The sequence below is a fragment of the Alligator sinensis genome, unplaced genomic scaffold (assembly GCF_000455745.1).
Source record: "Alligator sinensis unplaced genomic scaffold, ASM45574v1 scaffold125_1, whole genome shotgun sequence".
In the NCBI taxonomy this organism is placed as follows: Eukaryota; Metazoa; Chordata; order Crocodylia; family Alligatoridae; genus Alligator; species Alligator sinensis.
This window is the reverse complement of record NW_005841893.1, coordinates 2,694,610-2,708,006: the sequence shown is the minus strand read 5'-3', so window position 1 is coordinate 2,708,006 and position 13,397 is coordinate 2,694,610. Positions and strand designations below refer to the sequence as shown.

The 13,397-nt window shown below is 40.4% G+C and overlaps 1 protein-coding gene across 3 annotated transcripts in view; it reads left to right on the top strand.

Annotated features, from left to right (window-relative positions):
* The window catches only part of FAM13A (family with sequence similarity 13 member A), an 80,486-nt gene that overhangs the window by 33,101 nt on the left and 33,988 nt on the right, over positions 1-13,397 (top strand). For all 3 annotated transcript variants that reach the window (XM_025197287.1, XM_025197288.1, XM_025197286.1), the window contains exons 3-6: positions 2,470-2,649; positions 5,936-6,122; positions 11,366-11,442; positions 12,217-12,259. In XM_025197287.1, the coding sequence (XP_025053072.1) occupies positions 2,470-2,649; positions 5,936-6,122; positions 11,366-11,442; positions 12,217-12,259 (487 nt within the window). The remainder of the gene's footprint in view (positions 1-2,469; positions 2,650-5,935; positions 6,123-11,365; positions 11,443-12,216; positions 12,260-13,397) is intronic.

Genomic DNA, 13,397 nt, shown 5'->3' with positions numbered 1-13,397 from the left:
TACTGGAGAGTAAGTGACTCTGTTTATAAATGTTGTGACTGTTTTCTGTATACCTACATTTTTAAAAATATGTATTTAATTCTTTTATTTTTCTTTAATGTCCTAGTGCTACCCAAAGAGAGTTTATTTTTGCCCCAAATTAAAATTACTGTAGTGAAAATAAACCAAGTATAATGATTCCTTTCTTCTTTCCCATGCCCTCTGGGATGTTTTGATGGTACAGAACATGGGGAAATAAAGAACTTCAAACTTGCTGCACAGTATTATCCTCTTATTCACTTGTATCACTTGACTGTCTAGCAATCTCAGTCACAGAGTAGGACCCAAGAATGGTTGGTGCTTTGCAAAACTAGAAATAAACAGCAGTCCCTGTCCCAAAGAGCTTCCAAGTCCTCTTATTCACCTGATGTTGAAGTCCCCTAGTTTGGTGGGGGATTCTTACCAGTATCTGATACATATACCTGTATTGTAATTAAATCACATTTTGTCTATGATGATGTTTAAATTATAAACTCAGTATCAATATAGTCAAAAGTTAGCACAGACTTAAGATCTCTTTGGAGACTTCACCACCCACAGACAGGGTCACATATTCATAGCTGATCAGTTTGGAATTAGCCAGCCAGCTCCCTAGAAAAAATGTTTTGTGCGCTAAATTTCACTGCAGACAGAATTAAAGAAATTTGGAAGTTGTAGTCAAGCCATTTTTTGAGAGATGGTCTTCCAGAGTACATGGGGAAACCCCTTCAAAATATAGGAATACATTTTAAAAACTTTTTGAAAAACAAGTTGATTGATCTCAGACTTTACCCATGAAGTTCCTCTGGCCTGTGAATATAGGAAACTATGAAAAAAGAAGGAACTTTGCGTGTCTATACACATGCTCCGGGGGTAGAGGGATGGCATTTTAATTAGAGCGGCTCCTGGCCAGCCTTTATATAATATTTAATATTTCACTTCTGTTTCATATGAATGCTGCAAAGGTTGCTGGCCATTGTCAGATTAAACCTGCTAGTTTTGTTTAGGCTGACTTCTCTGTTCTTATGAACAAATGAGGGAGGGTTTTGACTACAATAATGTATCTTACATCAGATTGCATTCCTGGAGTGGTAAATTTTCCATGTAGAAAACATATAAGGAATAACTAGTTCCTATAAAAAGAACAGATAAGGAACAACATCCTTTTTCCGAAAGGATATCACAGAAATGAAGATCAACCATCTTGGAATTATTTATTGAGTTAAGGGCTCAGATGGCATGGACATCATAACAAATGATATCCTTTCTAAGAAGTTCAAATGTGAGAATGACTTGAGTACATTGGGGAGGAGATTTTCCAAGACACAATGGGCAACTGATTCCGCTTAACCATCAACTGCCTTTTGAGTCTTTGAAAATCTCCCTGTTATTCAGTCATCAGGAGCATGTATGAATATTGGTCACCATTTTATTCTCTCTAACTAACCATGCTTTCAGCTATATGCTCTTAGCATATAGTCATTGCATACCTTGCTGCGCACACATTCACAGCCTTATGTGTAGAACACTAAATATTTTCATTTCACAGAGCCTTCCTTTCTGGTGAAGCTGTAGCAGATTGTCATCAATCTTTACATGCACTGTCTGCGTTTATTTCTAGCTTCTCTGGGAGTCTTTCACCCCAAAATTAGTAAGGAAGATTAAAGAAGAGATGAGGCTGTAACCCCAGCCTCATTTTGTATGGACCAACAGCACTGGTCCAACACTGGGCAGAGAAGGGAAGTACACATAGCTTGTTAGGTTGTGGCACTGTAGGCATATTTCCCCACATCGCACCACCTCCAGCTCTGCTCAGTCTATGCAGAGCAGGTCAGAGCAGGGATGACAGACTGGTTGCCTCAAGCATGCATTAACAATCCAAACGTAACATACCTTTCCCACAAGTTTGCTTTCATAGGATTGCTCAGAGAGTTTCTTGTCATTTCCCTCTGGCTGTGCACCACATTTTAGAAGGGTAATTTTTCCTTCCAGAACTGGGAGTGAATTAAAACAAACCTGTAATTTTAGAGCCTCTCGGGTCATTACTGGTTTTCTAATCACTTCAATCTTGAATTCGAATTTCAAACAAATGTGAACCCTTCAGGGCAAGGGCTGTTAACTTGGGAGGCCAAAGTTAGGCACTTGCATTCATATCAGGGAGATGGGAAAAAATGGCCTGATTCACAGAAGTATTGAGCAGCCACAGTATCTGTGGACACTAGTGGAAACCACGAGGGCTCAGCATTTCCGAGACGTGTCTTCACGTCCTAACAGGGGCTTTACTACAAGTGTGCACAATCCCAAGTATATTTTATGATGTTGAAATATAGAAAAAAAAAAAGTCTGTGTGTATCTGGAGGAGAACGGGAGGCGAGGTTGGTTGTTTGGTTGGTTTTTTTGAGAGGAATTCTTGTCAGTCCATCCATTTACCCTGCCTGTTCGGTTTGCCAGATATTTAGAGAAGACAATCCGCTCAGCTGTGGAACAGCACCTTTTTGATGTTCATGGCTCAGGAGGGCAGAGTTCAGAGGACTCTGAATCAGGAACATCTTCAACCTCTTCCAACGTGTCTGCTAAGCAGAGGCGGCGGCATCACAAAGAGCAAGATGAAGCCCGAAGAAATAGAGACATGTATGATTCTGATTTTTATTTTTTTTAAACAATTATACAGGATTGATTGCATCATGTTGTGCACGTTAACTTAGTGAGACTTTGACAGGATCTTCCCTGTTACAAGTTTTAGCGCAAGGAATGATTTTGCACTTGTATGCAGCTCCATTGCCATTAGCCGGAGCTGGGAGTTGCAAAGCTAGGGGCTTTATTAGTGGTAATGGAATGGACTGAAGCACAGTGTGTAGAGATTCTTTTCGGGCTAAAATAACCATTTTAGATGCTTTCCTAAAAAAAAAAAAAAAAAAAAAAAAAAAAGGCTTTAAAATTGGGACCAAACTCATTTCATGCATGGAGACACAGCTTACATTAGGTTGGGGTTTTTTGGGGGAGTTTTTTAGTGGTCTGTAGGGGTACTATGGAGCTACACGAAGAAGCAAAGTTTTTTTTCTTTTTTATTAATCAAGGAAAAAAAAACATTTTATCTCATTTGTTCTAAAAAGCTAGGCACTATTTTCATTAACTATTTCTCAAGGATTAAGAATGATGCATAGTATTCCTTTCTTCCCAGTGTTATACAGGTAACCTATAGCTTATGCTATGGAAGTATTCACACTGCTATAGAAATATTCACGTTTCAAAGGCATGTCCACTAACAACAGTGTGAGGGAAACTGAATATATTTTTCTATAGGGTGGTAAGGACAGTAGAATGGTATAATATAGCCAACATTTTGAAACCCAGGCCTTGGTGATTTAAATGCTTGCATATGCTTAACTGCAAGCATGTTCAATAGGAGTGTGCAAAACAGGCTGTATTCAATTCGAATTCAGATTTGAACCAAATCGGGGACAGTGATTCGATTTGTTGATTCAGATCACTGCCCAGATTTGATTCAGCTGAATCCAAATCTTAAGATTCAATGCCAAGTCAGAGAATCAGTGATTCGGCCATAGACACAGCTTTAAATGTTTTTTCTACATACTTCGAGATACCAGGTGCAGCTCAAGAATGCTGAGATGGTGGGACAGATGGAGCGTCCCACAGAAGCGCGGTGGGGGGCCCTGAGTGCTTGGCAGCAGACCTGGAAGTGGATCAGAAATATTTCTGCTCCACTTCCGGGTCCACCGCCAAGCATGCTGGGGACCCCCTGTGGGACGCTCTATCCGCCCCACCATCTCAGCGGTCACAAGCCGCCTGGTACCTTGAGGTATGTAGAAAAAACATTTAGAGCTGTGTCTGTCTGAATCATCGTATCTCTCTGATTCAACTTGGAGAGATTTAAAGGGTCTCCTGATTTGATTCAGATTCAGAGATTTGGCCACCGGATCGGGCCGAATCTCTGCCAAATAGAATCGGCGACCAAAGCTTTGCATAGTCCTAATGTTCAAGTCCTACTGTAGTACACTGTGTTTATAAATATCCATGAGATGGAGGCCTAAGTTCTGAAGTTAGGCTTTATGTCCATAATGAGTCCCCTAAATAAGGATTTAATTTTCAAAGATGCCAAGTTTCTGGAGCTGCAGGTTTTTTAGCACCTATACAGTCAAGTCGCTTTTACATAGGAGTTTAACTTTAGGAACACAGGTTTGCAAATTGTAGTCCATGCTGCTTGACACGTGTGTAAACATTAATGAAGTAGAGAACAACAATTACACTAAAAGCATTTCTATACAAATGAAGACAAGTTGACAATCTGGTTTGGGGATTTGGGCTTTCAAGCCATAGAAGCATTTGGCTATAAATCCAGAGTTGTTTTTCCTGTTTAGTAGCCATGCTAACAGACTTCTCAGGTAAGTAGGTCAGAGATGGGCTAATGTACGTGTTTAGAAGCATATAGTACTGCAGGGGTTATTTTTCCCTACTGTGCAGCCTCCACATTGCTTTACAGATCTGCCTTAATGCTTTCTAACCCAGGTGTGTACTATATCATCAATACTATAATTGACTCCCAAACCCCAGATGCCATTTTTAAACACAATGCTTTGGAGAATCGGGTCATTTCTGTGGCCTCAGAGAGACAAATTGTGCTGGGGTTTGTCTCCCTGTTGCTTGGACGTAAGTTTAAAGAGGCTCTTTAATGTCACTGACTTAAACTACCGTGCAATTTAAAACTAGGAAAGTATTTACTACATAAATATGTACATGGACTTGCACTAAGTACATTGCAAGTTCTACAGCCTGGTATAATGGATCAATTTGGCTGAGGTTATAATAATTATAGTGCAGAGATAAAATAATATCTTCTAGATTTGGTTGTAGGATTCTCTTTCATCTTGCTCTTCCTGTGACGCACTGAATCATGAACTAGAAAGCGACTGAAAGGAGTTTTAAAAAATCTGAATACTTTGTGGCTCATTAACATAGTCCAAACCCTTTGAAGCAATTTTTTTTCTTATTTACTCTAGTGCAAATCTAGAGCAACTTTGCTGAAGTCACTGTAGGCAGAATTTGGGCTTCAGAATAGCATGATCTTGCATAGGCAGCAGGCTTACAACAGTTACCAAACATTCCAGCATGACAGACCTGCATTTGACCTGGGGGAGCACAGAGTTTAAGAAAAAGAAAATACATTATTGCATGCAAATATAAAGAATACAGTAATGCATACATTTTGTAAAGGTCTCTTTTATTACACAAAATAGAGAGAGCCCTGTTTAAGAGGACAGGGCAGTGGATTGTAAAAGACAAATGCAGGGAATGCCCCATCCCCTATCTCCTCCGACTATACCCAAGGAGCCAAAATTGACAACATTTTGGGAAAATGCCTGCATATCCAACAAGGTGTAACAAAAATCTAGTGTCATACAAGAAGATGTTAAGCAAGCTATCCCACTCACATACCACACAGCATATTATGCAGACTTTTATCACAGCACTACACTTACAGTTGAGGAGGCACTTTCATTCCCGTTCTGTCTTCTACTTATGCTTACTCTCATGCCTGAAAGCACATGCAAGAGTCCGTATGGAAGCTGTACCAAAATTTTGCACTTAGTTAACAGAAATTAACGGTTGTTGGTCACTTAAAAATTGTCCCAAGCTAAAATTTGCCACCCTAAGCTTAAATAACCAATTGTACATCAAGGACCTACACCAGGTTCCACTGAAGTGATTGACATTCGTATCCTTGGTACTAGTGACAGCTGGATAGGGTCCAAAGTGTTGATCCCCACCTATGTTTTCTCAAGAGATGTTCTGCACCTGAGCTGATCTTGTAGCTCGGATTTTATGCTGTTATCATTAATATAGTAGGACATCAACATCTTTAAAGAACAGCTTGTAGCCATGTAACTTTTCTGTTTAGGGAGGTCATCAACAAAGAAAACATTCCCTCTGGATTCAGCAGCCTTGAAGATTGTATTCTGACTGCTCAGGAAGCAGAAAAATTACAAGACAACAACTCGGGGTATATTGGAGAGAGGAATAAACCAAAGCGGCAGAAATCCAGCACCAAGCTTTCTGAGCTTAATGACAACCAGGATAACCCTGTGGTAAGCAAACATGCTGCACAGTTTGCAGAGATGGCCAGGTTCTTGTTGTGAAAGAGCATTCCATTCAAGCATCAGAACTTTCCATTGCCTAAATCTTGAATAACTGTTTTCGGAGGTATAATTGTTTGCATATTGCATTTGTAAGACCTTTGGGGATCAGGCCCCAAACTAGTGCAGTAAAGATGCAGAGAAAGGCCCAGATTTTGACCCTCAGAATCTACGCCGAGCTGATTCTCTTCTCGGAATGTTTCGTTATTTTGCTGTTTTAAACAGTGCAAAACAATATATTTTTGAAACCAGAGTAAGGAAATGAAGTTTGCCCCTAATTTTGCAAGGGTCTAATGGGTCATAGATTGGACTCTCTCTCTGTGAATTCCCCTCCATTTTCCTTCTTCCCCCCCCCCCCCCCCCCCTTAATTTTTTTTTTTAATCCCAGCTATTTTTGAGTTGGAGCACTGTATGTTTTCAACAAGTGATATGTAGTGAGAGAGTGGCAGGGGCATAATCGGTGAGCTGTCCAATATGTTATACACAGTTTAATGTCACTTCGTGCTAGCAGTGGCTGCACTTCTGGGGCAGAGGTTAGGGTGGATGGAGGTGTGTGAGGAATGGTATTACACGTGGAGTTCGCAAAATGCTTGGGAATTTTTTGGAACAAAAGTTGATCTGTTCAGTTACCTCTTCCCTCTTGGTGATGTACATGGCTGGTACAGATGTAATATTCTGCAAATTATAAGCACAGTGGTATGTGTGCAGCCTCTGGGATGCACACATTTACATTGGGAGCCTGTAAGATTGAGTCATAGCATATGTGTAGTCCCTCTTTGACCTTCAGGGGACATGTCTACACAAGACATTTATCACACAGTAGACTAATTAGCTGTGTAGTGAACATCATGCATCTACACATGCACCCCTGTTAGGTTGTAGCAAATTAATTTACTCCACAGTAGAATAGTACTTGTAAATACTATCCTGCTGCAGAGTTATTTTTACTCCGCAGAAGCATGCGTGTAGACACTGCCCTGGCTGGCTGGGGCACAAGGGTGCTCCAGTATAGGGCCTGCCTGCTGGCTAGCAATACACTGAAGCACTTTAGTGCCCCAGCCAGCCCCTCCCCAGCACATTTAAGCTCTGGGGCCCCCTGCCAGCCGGGGATGCTCTGACCCAGCTCAACATGCGGTGGTCCTGTGCAAACGGCACACCTGGAGCAAGAAGCTCCGGAGTTTTTATTGGCTTCACATTAACATGCGTGTATAGACACACCTGGGTAGAAGACATTTTGCCCACAGGGACAAGCTGCAAAGATACTTGATACAACTGCCTTCCCCCCTCCAGCTAATCCAAACACCAAATTTTGTGTTAGTAGGTTAGAGTCTACAGCATTTTTCAAGGTCAGTCCATTGCTAAAGACAGGCAGGCATTCAGTGCAGTCCAAGTGGAACCCCACAAACTGTTAATACTGCCACGAGTACTAGAATGCCTCTAGAAAAATTATGCATTCCCAGCTGTAGCGTATGTCCTCTGACTCTAGTGGGCTGTGCTCCAAAGTCTGGTATAGGTGAGCGCCTGCTAAATGGGACATATTTGTTTGGCAAAAGTACGTTGTGTTCTGACATCTCCTGTTTAGATTACAAAACCACGATTATTTCAGAGTAAAGTGTATGCAAATTCCAAAGTGAATGAATTGGCTTTTTGTGTGTAGTAGGTGGAATAGGAATTGATCAAACAGGGAAGAAAGGACCATAGGCTCTGTGTATCATGAAAAATCAATATCCTGTTGCATACAATTGAATATCTGTGCTCTTTGCAACATGCATATTTTTAAAAGCTGTTGCAAGTGGCACATTTAAGCACTTGAGGCTCACGTGCAATTGGCATTTGACCTGGGTGTTCAAGAGGCAGTCACCATGCAGGCAGCCTCCCCAAAATGACCCACTAACTCTCTGGCACATGGCTCCTAATAATTGCAGTATTATCATTGTGGATACTACAGGTGGCAAGGACTGAACGCTCAGTAATTTCCCCATAGGACAAACAGTATGTGTGGTTGGCTTTGTCCTTTCTCTTATTCAGACAGGCTGTCCTGTTTTCTTTGAGGGTTATTGTTATTCTTACAGTTGCATCTTTAACAAATGAAGCAGTGATGTTCTAAGATCACGTGAAAAGTGTTTTTTTTTTATTACTTTCTTTTAAATCAATCCGGAGGAAATCAGTCTTGGCAGACTTAGGACCACATTCTGGGTTTTGAATGTATGCATGCAACTACGACTGAAATGAGAGGGCCTAACTAGAGTGGTGGTCTTAAAGTGGGAGAATATACCAGCACGCTCTTCCAAGCCTCCTCACTCAGTCAAAGGAGTACAGATGGTCCTTACAGCAAATGAGACGGTGCCAGACTGTCGCCTTTGAGAGGGAAAAACTAGTAAAATAGATATTTGGTAGGTGGGATGGGTTGGGGAGACTCTAGTATCTGACTCCAATGAAAGACTGTATGATTGCATTGCCCAAAACATCTTTCTCTCACACTCCTGTATTGTGCTCCACCCCTGAAAGGTAGATCTTGCAGAGGTCAGGATCATTATTGTAACTACCCAGAGCACACCAAGGAACTGTGGTCATCTTCTCTGTCTTTTCTGTGGTTTGACAGAAGATGCACTTAAACTGAAATGTCAAATGGGAGCATAAGGAATATTTTTGACTGTTTAAGGAGAGTGCCACACAAAATAGAGAATGCACTGCAAAGAGTCGGCCTCTGCCAACAGTACAGTGCACAGGGACATCTTAGCAAATAGGTGGGAGAATTATAAGGACATCTTCTGTGTATGCTGATATATTCATACAGCTGCTACTCATGAGAAGCAGCAGAGGCTGTTTGAGCTGGCATAGAAATTGAACTTTATTTATTTCATGTTTATATTGCAATAAAACCAAGCAGTCCCAATCACAGCAAAGTCCTCATTGTTCCATGCAAAGTATAAATCCATAGTGAGGGCTTGTCTACACAGGAAAGTTTTGCCACTTGTACTGGTACAGTTAAATCCCATCTCAAGCAATATACAGATAATCCAAAAAAGGCACTCTTTTAGTGGTGAGGATAAAGCAATAGAGGTTAGTGTGCCTTGCTACTAATCCAGAAGGATGAATTTGAGCCTCATATTAGTCAGCCCAGCTGTATATGGGTTACTGGTTCTTCTGACTGTGAGTCACAGGCTCCTGGATGTGATGCTATCCCCATCAATACCTTGTGATGTGCCTTACCACACTAGCTCACTGGCCCATGTGGGCTTGGCTTGGACCTTGTTGTTTTGGACTTCTACCAGAAGTGTGCCTACACAGCACTGATGTAGGTCTTCTGCTTTAAATTCATACCTTTTATCTTTTACCAAATTAATTCTGTGGCATAGCTTTAAGGCCCTCCCATTTCATCCTTTTCCACAGCTTCTCTTTCCTCATCCAACTTGTCCACGAAGCTTGAAGGGGTTAGTTGAGTACTGTATGGAAACACTCGTAGGTGCATATCCTGACTCAGTGTAAGGGGCAATATAAGAGAAACTTCTGAGCAGAACCAAGTAGTTAATATTTAAAAAACTCATTCTGTGCCACTAGTCATTTAAATTGTGCATAAATAGTTTGGAAGAGGCCCATAAAGCAAGGCTGAACCCGTAACATGGCTGCTGTGATTTTATTTTATGATCAACAGAACAGGATTGCTGGGATGTTGAAAAAGAAGGAAGTTCTATGATCCACATCTCTGGAATTTTGTACTTGTGTACAGTCCAGGAACTGCCTTTTACTACACTGCCAGAGGACTTCCTTCCTCCTATTTAAACTTGCCAGAGCTTGTCTTCAGAGAAGGAGACTTATCCAAACATTAGAATTGAAAAATTATACTTGCCTGCGTGAATTGGTGGTGATCAGTACCTTAATCTGAAGGTCTAGATCTGAAAGATTTTTCTCTTGTTAACATAACCTCTTTGTCTAAGCGTAGCATAAGGGGAATTCTGCAATATGCTTGCAATCTGAAAAAAAAAATTGAACAGAAAACAATTATAAATAAATGGCCAATCAGTACTTCTTTACATGTCGTCTTTATTCAGTCCCTCCTATTTATCCTCATTTATAGACAATATAGAGATGAATAGTCTTCAGCAAAAAGTATGTGACATACGTGTGTTGTTTACAAATATGGAATATGTATCTTTGAGTGATAATTGCTTAAAAAAATTATAATTCAAGTGAAGGGTTAGATTCTTCACATCTGTTACCTCCAGGAAGCCACAAGAAATTTACCACATATCTCTAATTGTGCGTTTGCTTTGGCCATTTCTTTGTGTATACATGCAAATGTAGATATTTTTGTGACCCCACTTTTCTGTGTCATCTCTTTTTTATGCTCCTTTTAAAAATGTAGCTGGGAGACTGCTAAGAGACACAAATAGATGTATGTTCTGTGGCTACTGAAATAATCTCTGTACCAATGAAATAAGTGATTTATAAGCATTTTTTACACACCCAAACAGAGACTAGCTTTACGATTTGCCTTTTATCATACTTTTTCAAGCTTGAGATAAAAGACAACACTAGTGTACTTTGTAGCTGATAAACAAAGCGATACAAGCAAATCTCAAAACAAGATCCTATAATGATGTTAATCTCTTGTCCTGCATTCACATTGTGGTAGCTTGCATTATCTCCCTGCCAGTAGCAATACATTTTTGCATTTTTCACCTCTTTAGCATTTTCAAGAAAGGGGTTCTTCTTGAGATCAACACGAACAGGACTGAATGGAAAATTATTTTGATAATATATCATTTTGTTATGTCTACATTTAAAATACTTGATATTGTGATCTTGGATAGGGATGTGGGGGAGGGGAGAGGACCAACTGGCAGATCTTCTTGATTTTATTGCCCGCTTTTACACTGCTCAAACAATCACTGTAACTCCCCTTTCCTTTGACTTCTCAACCTAGTAAATGGGGACAATAATATTTACTTCACTTAGTTGCTCCATGTGAATAACTTGAGGCCTCTTGGTGAAAGATGCTAAGAAACTGCAAAATACTTTTTTTTTTTTTTTTTTTATTGCTGAAAATGGGTAATAAAATAGGCTTTTTATATTGTGTCTGTATAAAAGAGAAATGTGTGATCAGCATCTAGTTTTTTATGTACATTCTGATAATGGCCTTCAGCATTTCTTCCTTCATACATCTTATTGTCTTAATATTTACTGTATTACAGAGTATGGAAAGCTTTAGCTCACCAAGGTCTGTAGACAGCACAGGACTCGACGATATGGAAGTTGTATCTGAAGAAAGGTGACTTTTATAGCATGTGTTTTCCTTTCCAAGTGGTGCTGTGTGCTCTTACTGCTCAGGAACATGGAGGGGACTTTAAACAATGTGAAAGGTCTTCTTCACCATGTTAGGCCCACATTGGAGCAGTATAATGGTACAAGCTATGCAAGCAGGCCTCTATCCTACCTCCACATGCCTCCAGTGCCACAGATAACAGAAGGTGGTGATGGGGGCAAGCTAAAGAATTTGTGTTTTCTTAGAAGCTAGTGCCTTAAAGCCATGTCTGCAAGTGCTGTGAAGAAATGAGACCCTCCCACTCCACATGCACTGACAATTGGAAGTTTAGACAGCTTAGAGTGGTCCTGAGCAAGTGCCCTGTTACCATCCTCCCAAGACAGATCCTCAGTGCAGCAACAGGGCATGGTCTCAGGATATCATAAGCTGTCTACACTTCTAATTGCTGAGAGAGGCTCACCTGAGTGAGAATTAATCATTTTGATGGTGATGTCTGTTGGGAGATTTTTAATTTGTTTGGATGAAGGGCATCAGAATTTAATTCTATTATATTTTCCACAAATAGCTGCTAAGAGGAGGTGGATAGGATAGCAACCTGAAGCACAAGGACGTTGAATGTTGCCTCTCTGCTAAATTTACTAGCAAGCACACCCAGATCTTTTCTCAGCATGTAGGCTTCAGCAATCAAAATATTAGAAGCCAAGTGTACCTCAGTCTGTTTGTTTTCTGAAGATATTCTGTTTTACATTTATAATTTGCTTATTCTTTTTTCTTTTACAGCAAAGAAAGTGAGAACGATGATGTTTTTTTCAAGCATTCAGAGGTTGGTATTTGTTATTTTTGAGTTGGTAAATACTGGCAAAAATCACTATGGTCTTCGTAGAATTAGAAACAATTGGTTGGTTGGGTAGCTGGGTGTCCCAAATGAAACATTCCAACTCTAAGCATCCCCTCATATACAACCCCTCATAAGACATGGGTTCTGCTTCTTGTTTCTCCCAGATACATGTTTAAATACTCCTTGATGTTAAATTATCTGCTTCCATCTCCAAAACCCCTACATGCCAAAAAAATAAAAGTTAGTAAAATCAGCAATTTGGTTTAAGTGATAAAGATCATAGTGAACTGGGCATGTGACTGATTGGCTCATGATGTACAAGATTAACCTGTCTCTTCTTGTTTTGCTGAAATAATTTTGGCCTTTTTATTTAAGACTTCCCGTTGTGATTCTGTAATCTTTGGGGATCTATGTCTGTGACTGTCATCTGAGGCGAGTTAAACTTTTTCCCCCTTCCCTCCTAGTGTTGATGCCTCAATCTGATTTGCTATGGGGACATATTTCTCCTTTGTGCTTTTCCTTTTTCTACCCCTGCCTTCTTGCCTCTTACTCCTTCAGAGCTCTGAGAGAGAGACCGGCTTGACGTCCTTTAATTGCAGTTACAGTGTAAAAAATGGCTGTGGTATCCTTCCATCCCACAATTCATGTGGTTGTACCTGAGAGGGCAATGGAAGGGGTGCTCCTGTGGCCAAGCTACCAGCACTTTAACAACCAGTTCATGTTTTCATGCTCAGGGCCTGAATCTAGACAGTGCATCATTTAAAATGCTGATGAAGAGCCCTCTGCATCTGCATCCCTTTAGTTGTCACCACTGACAGTACCAGTCACAGTGAGAAATTTTAGGAGGAAAGAGGGGCTGAAGGAGAAGCTCTTGTGGACAAGTCTATCTATTCCAAGTCAGTGATTTGGGGCAGAAGGGGTTTTCAGCTTGAATTTTTTTACTGTTTAAAAATAGTTGCTGCTGATTTAATATACAGTGTCTTTAAACTCTTTTATTTCCAATATGAAAGGTAGGGAGAACCAAAAGGATTATTTTGAAATGCTTGGATCCATGCACACTGTGCCATGGCATATTGCTTAGAACAAAGGTTATCAAACTCGTTAGACTCGAGGCATCCCTCAG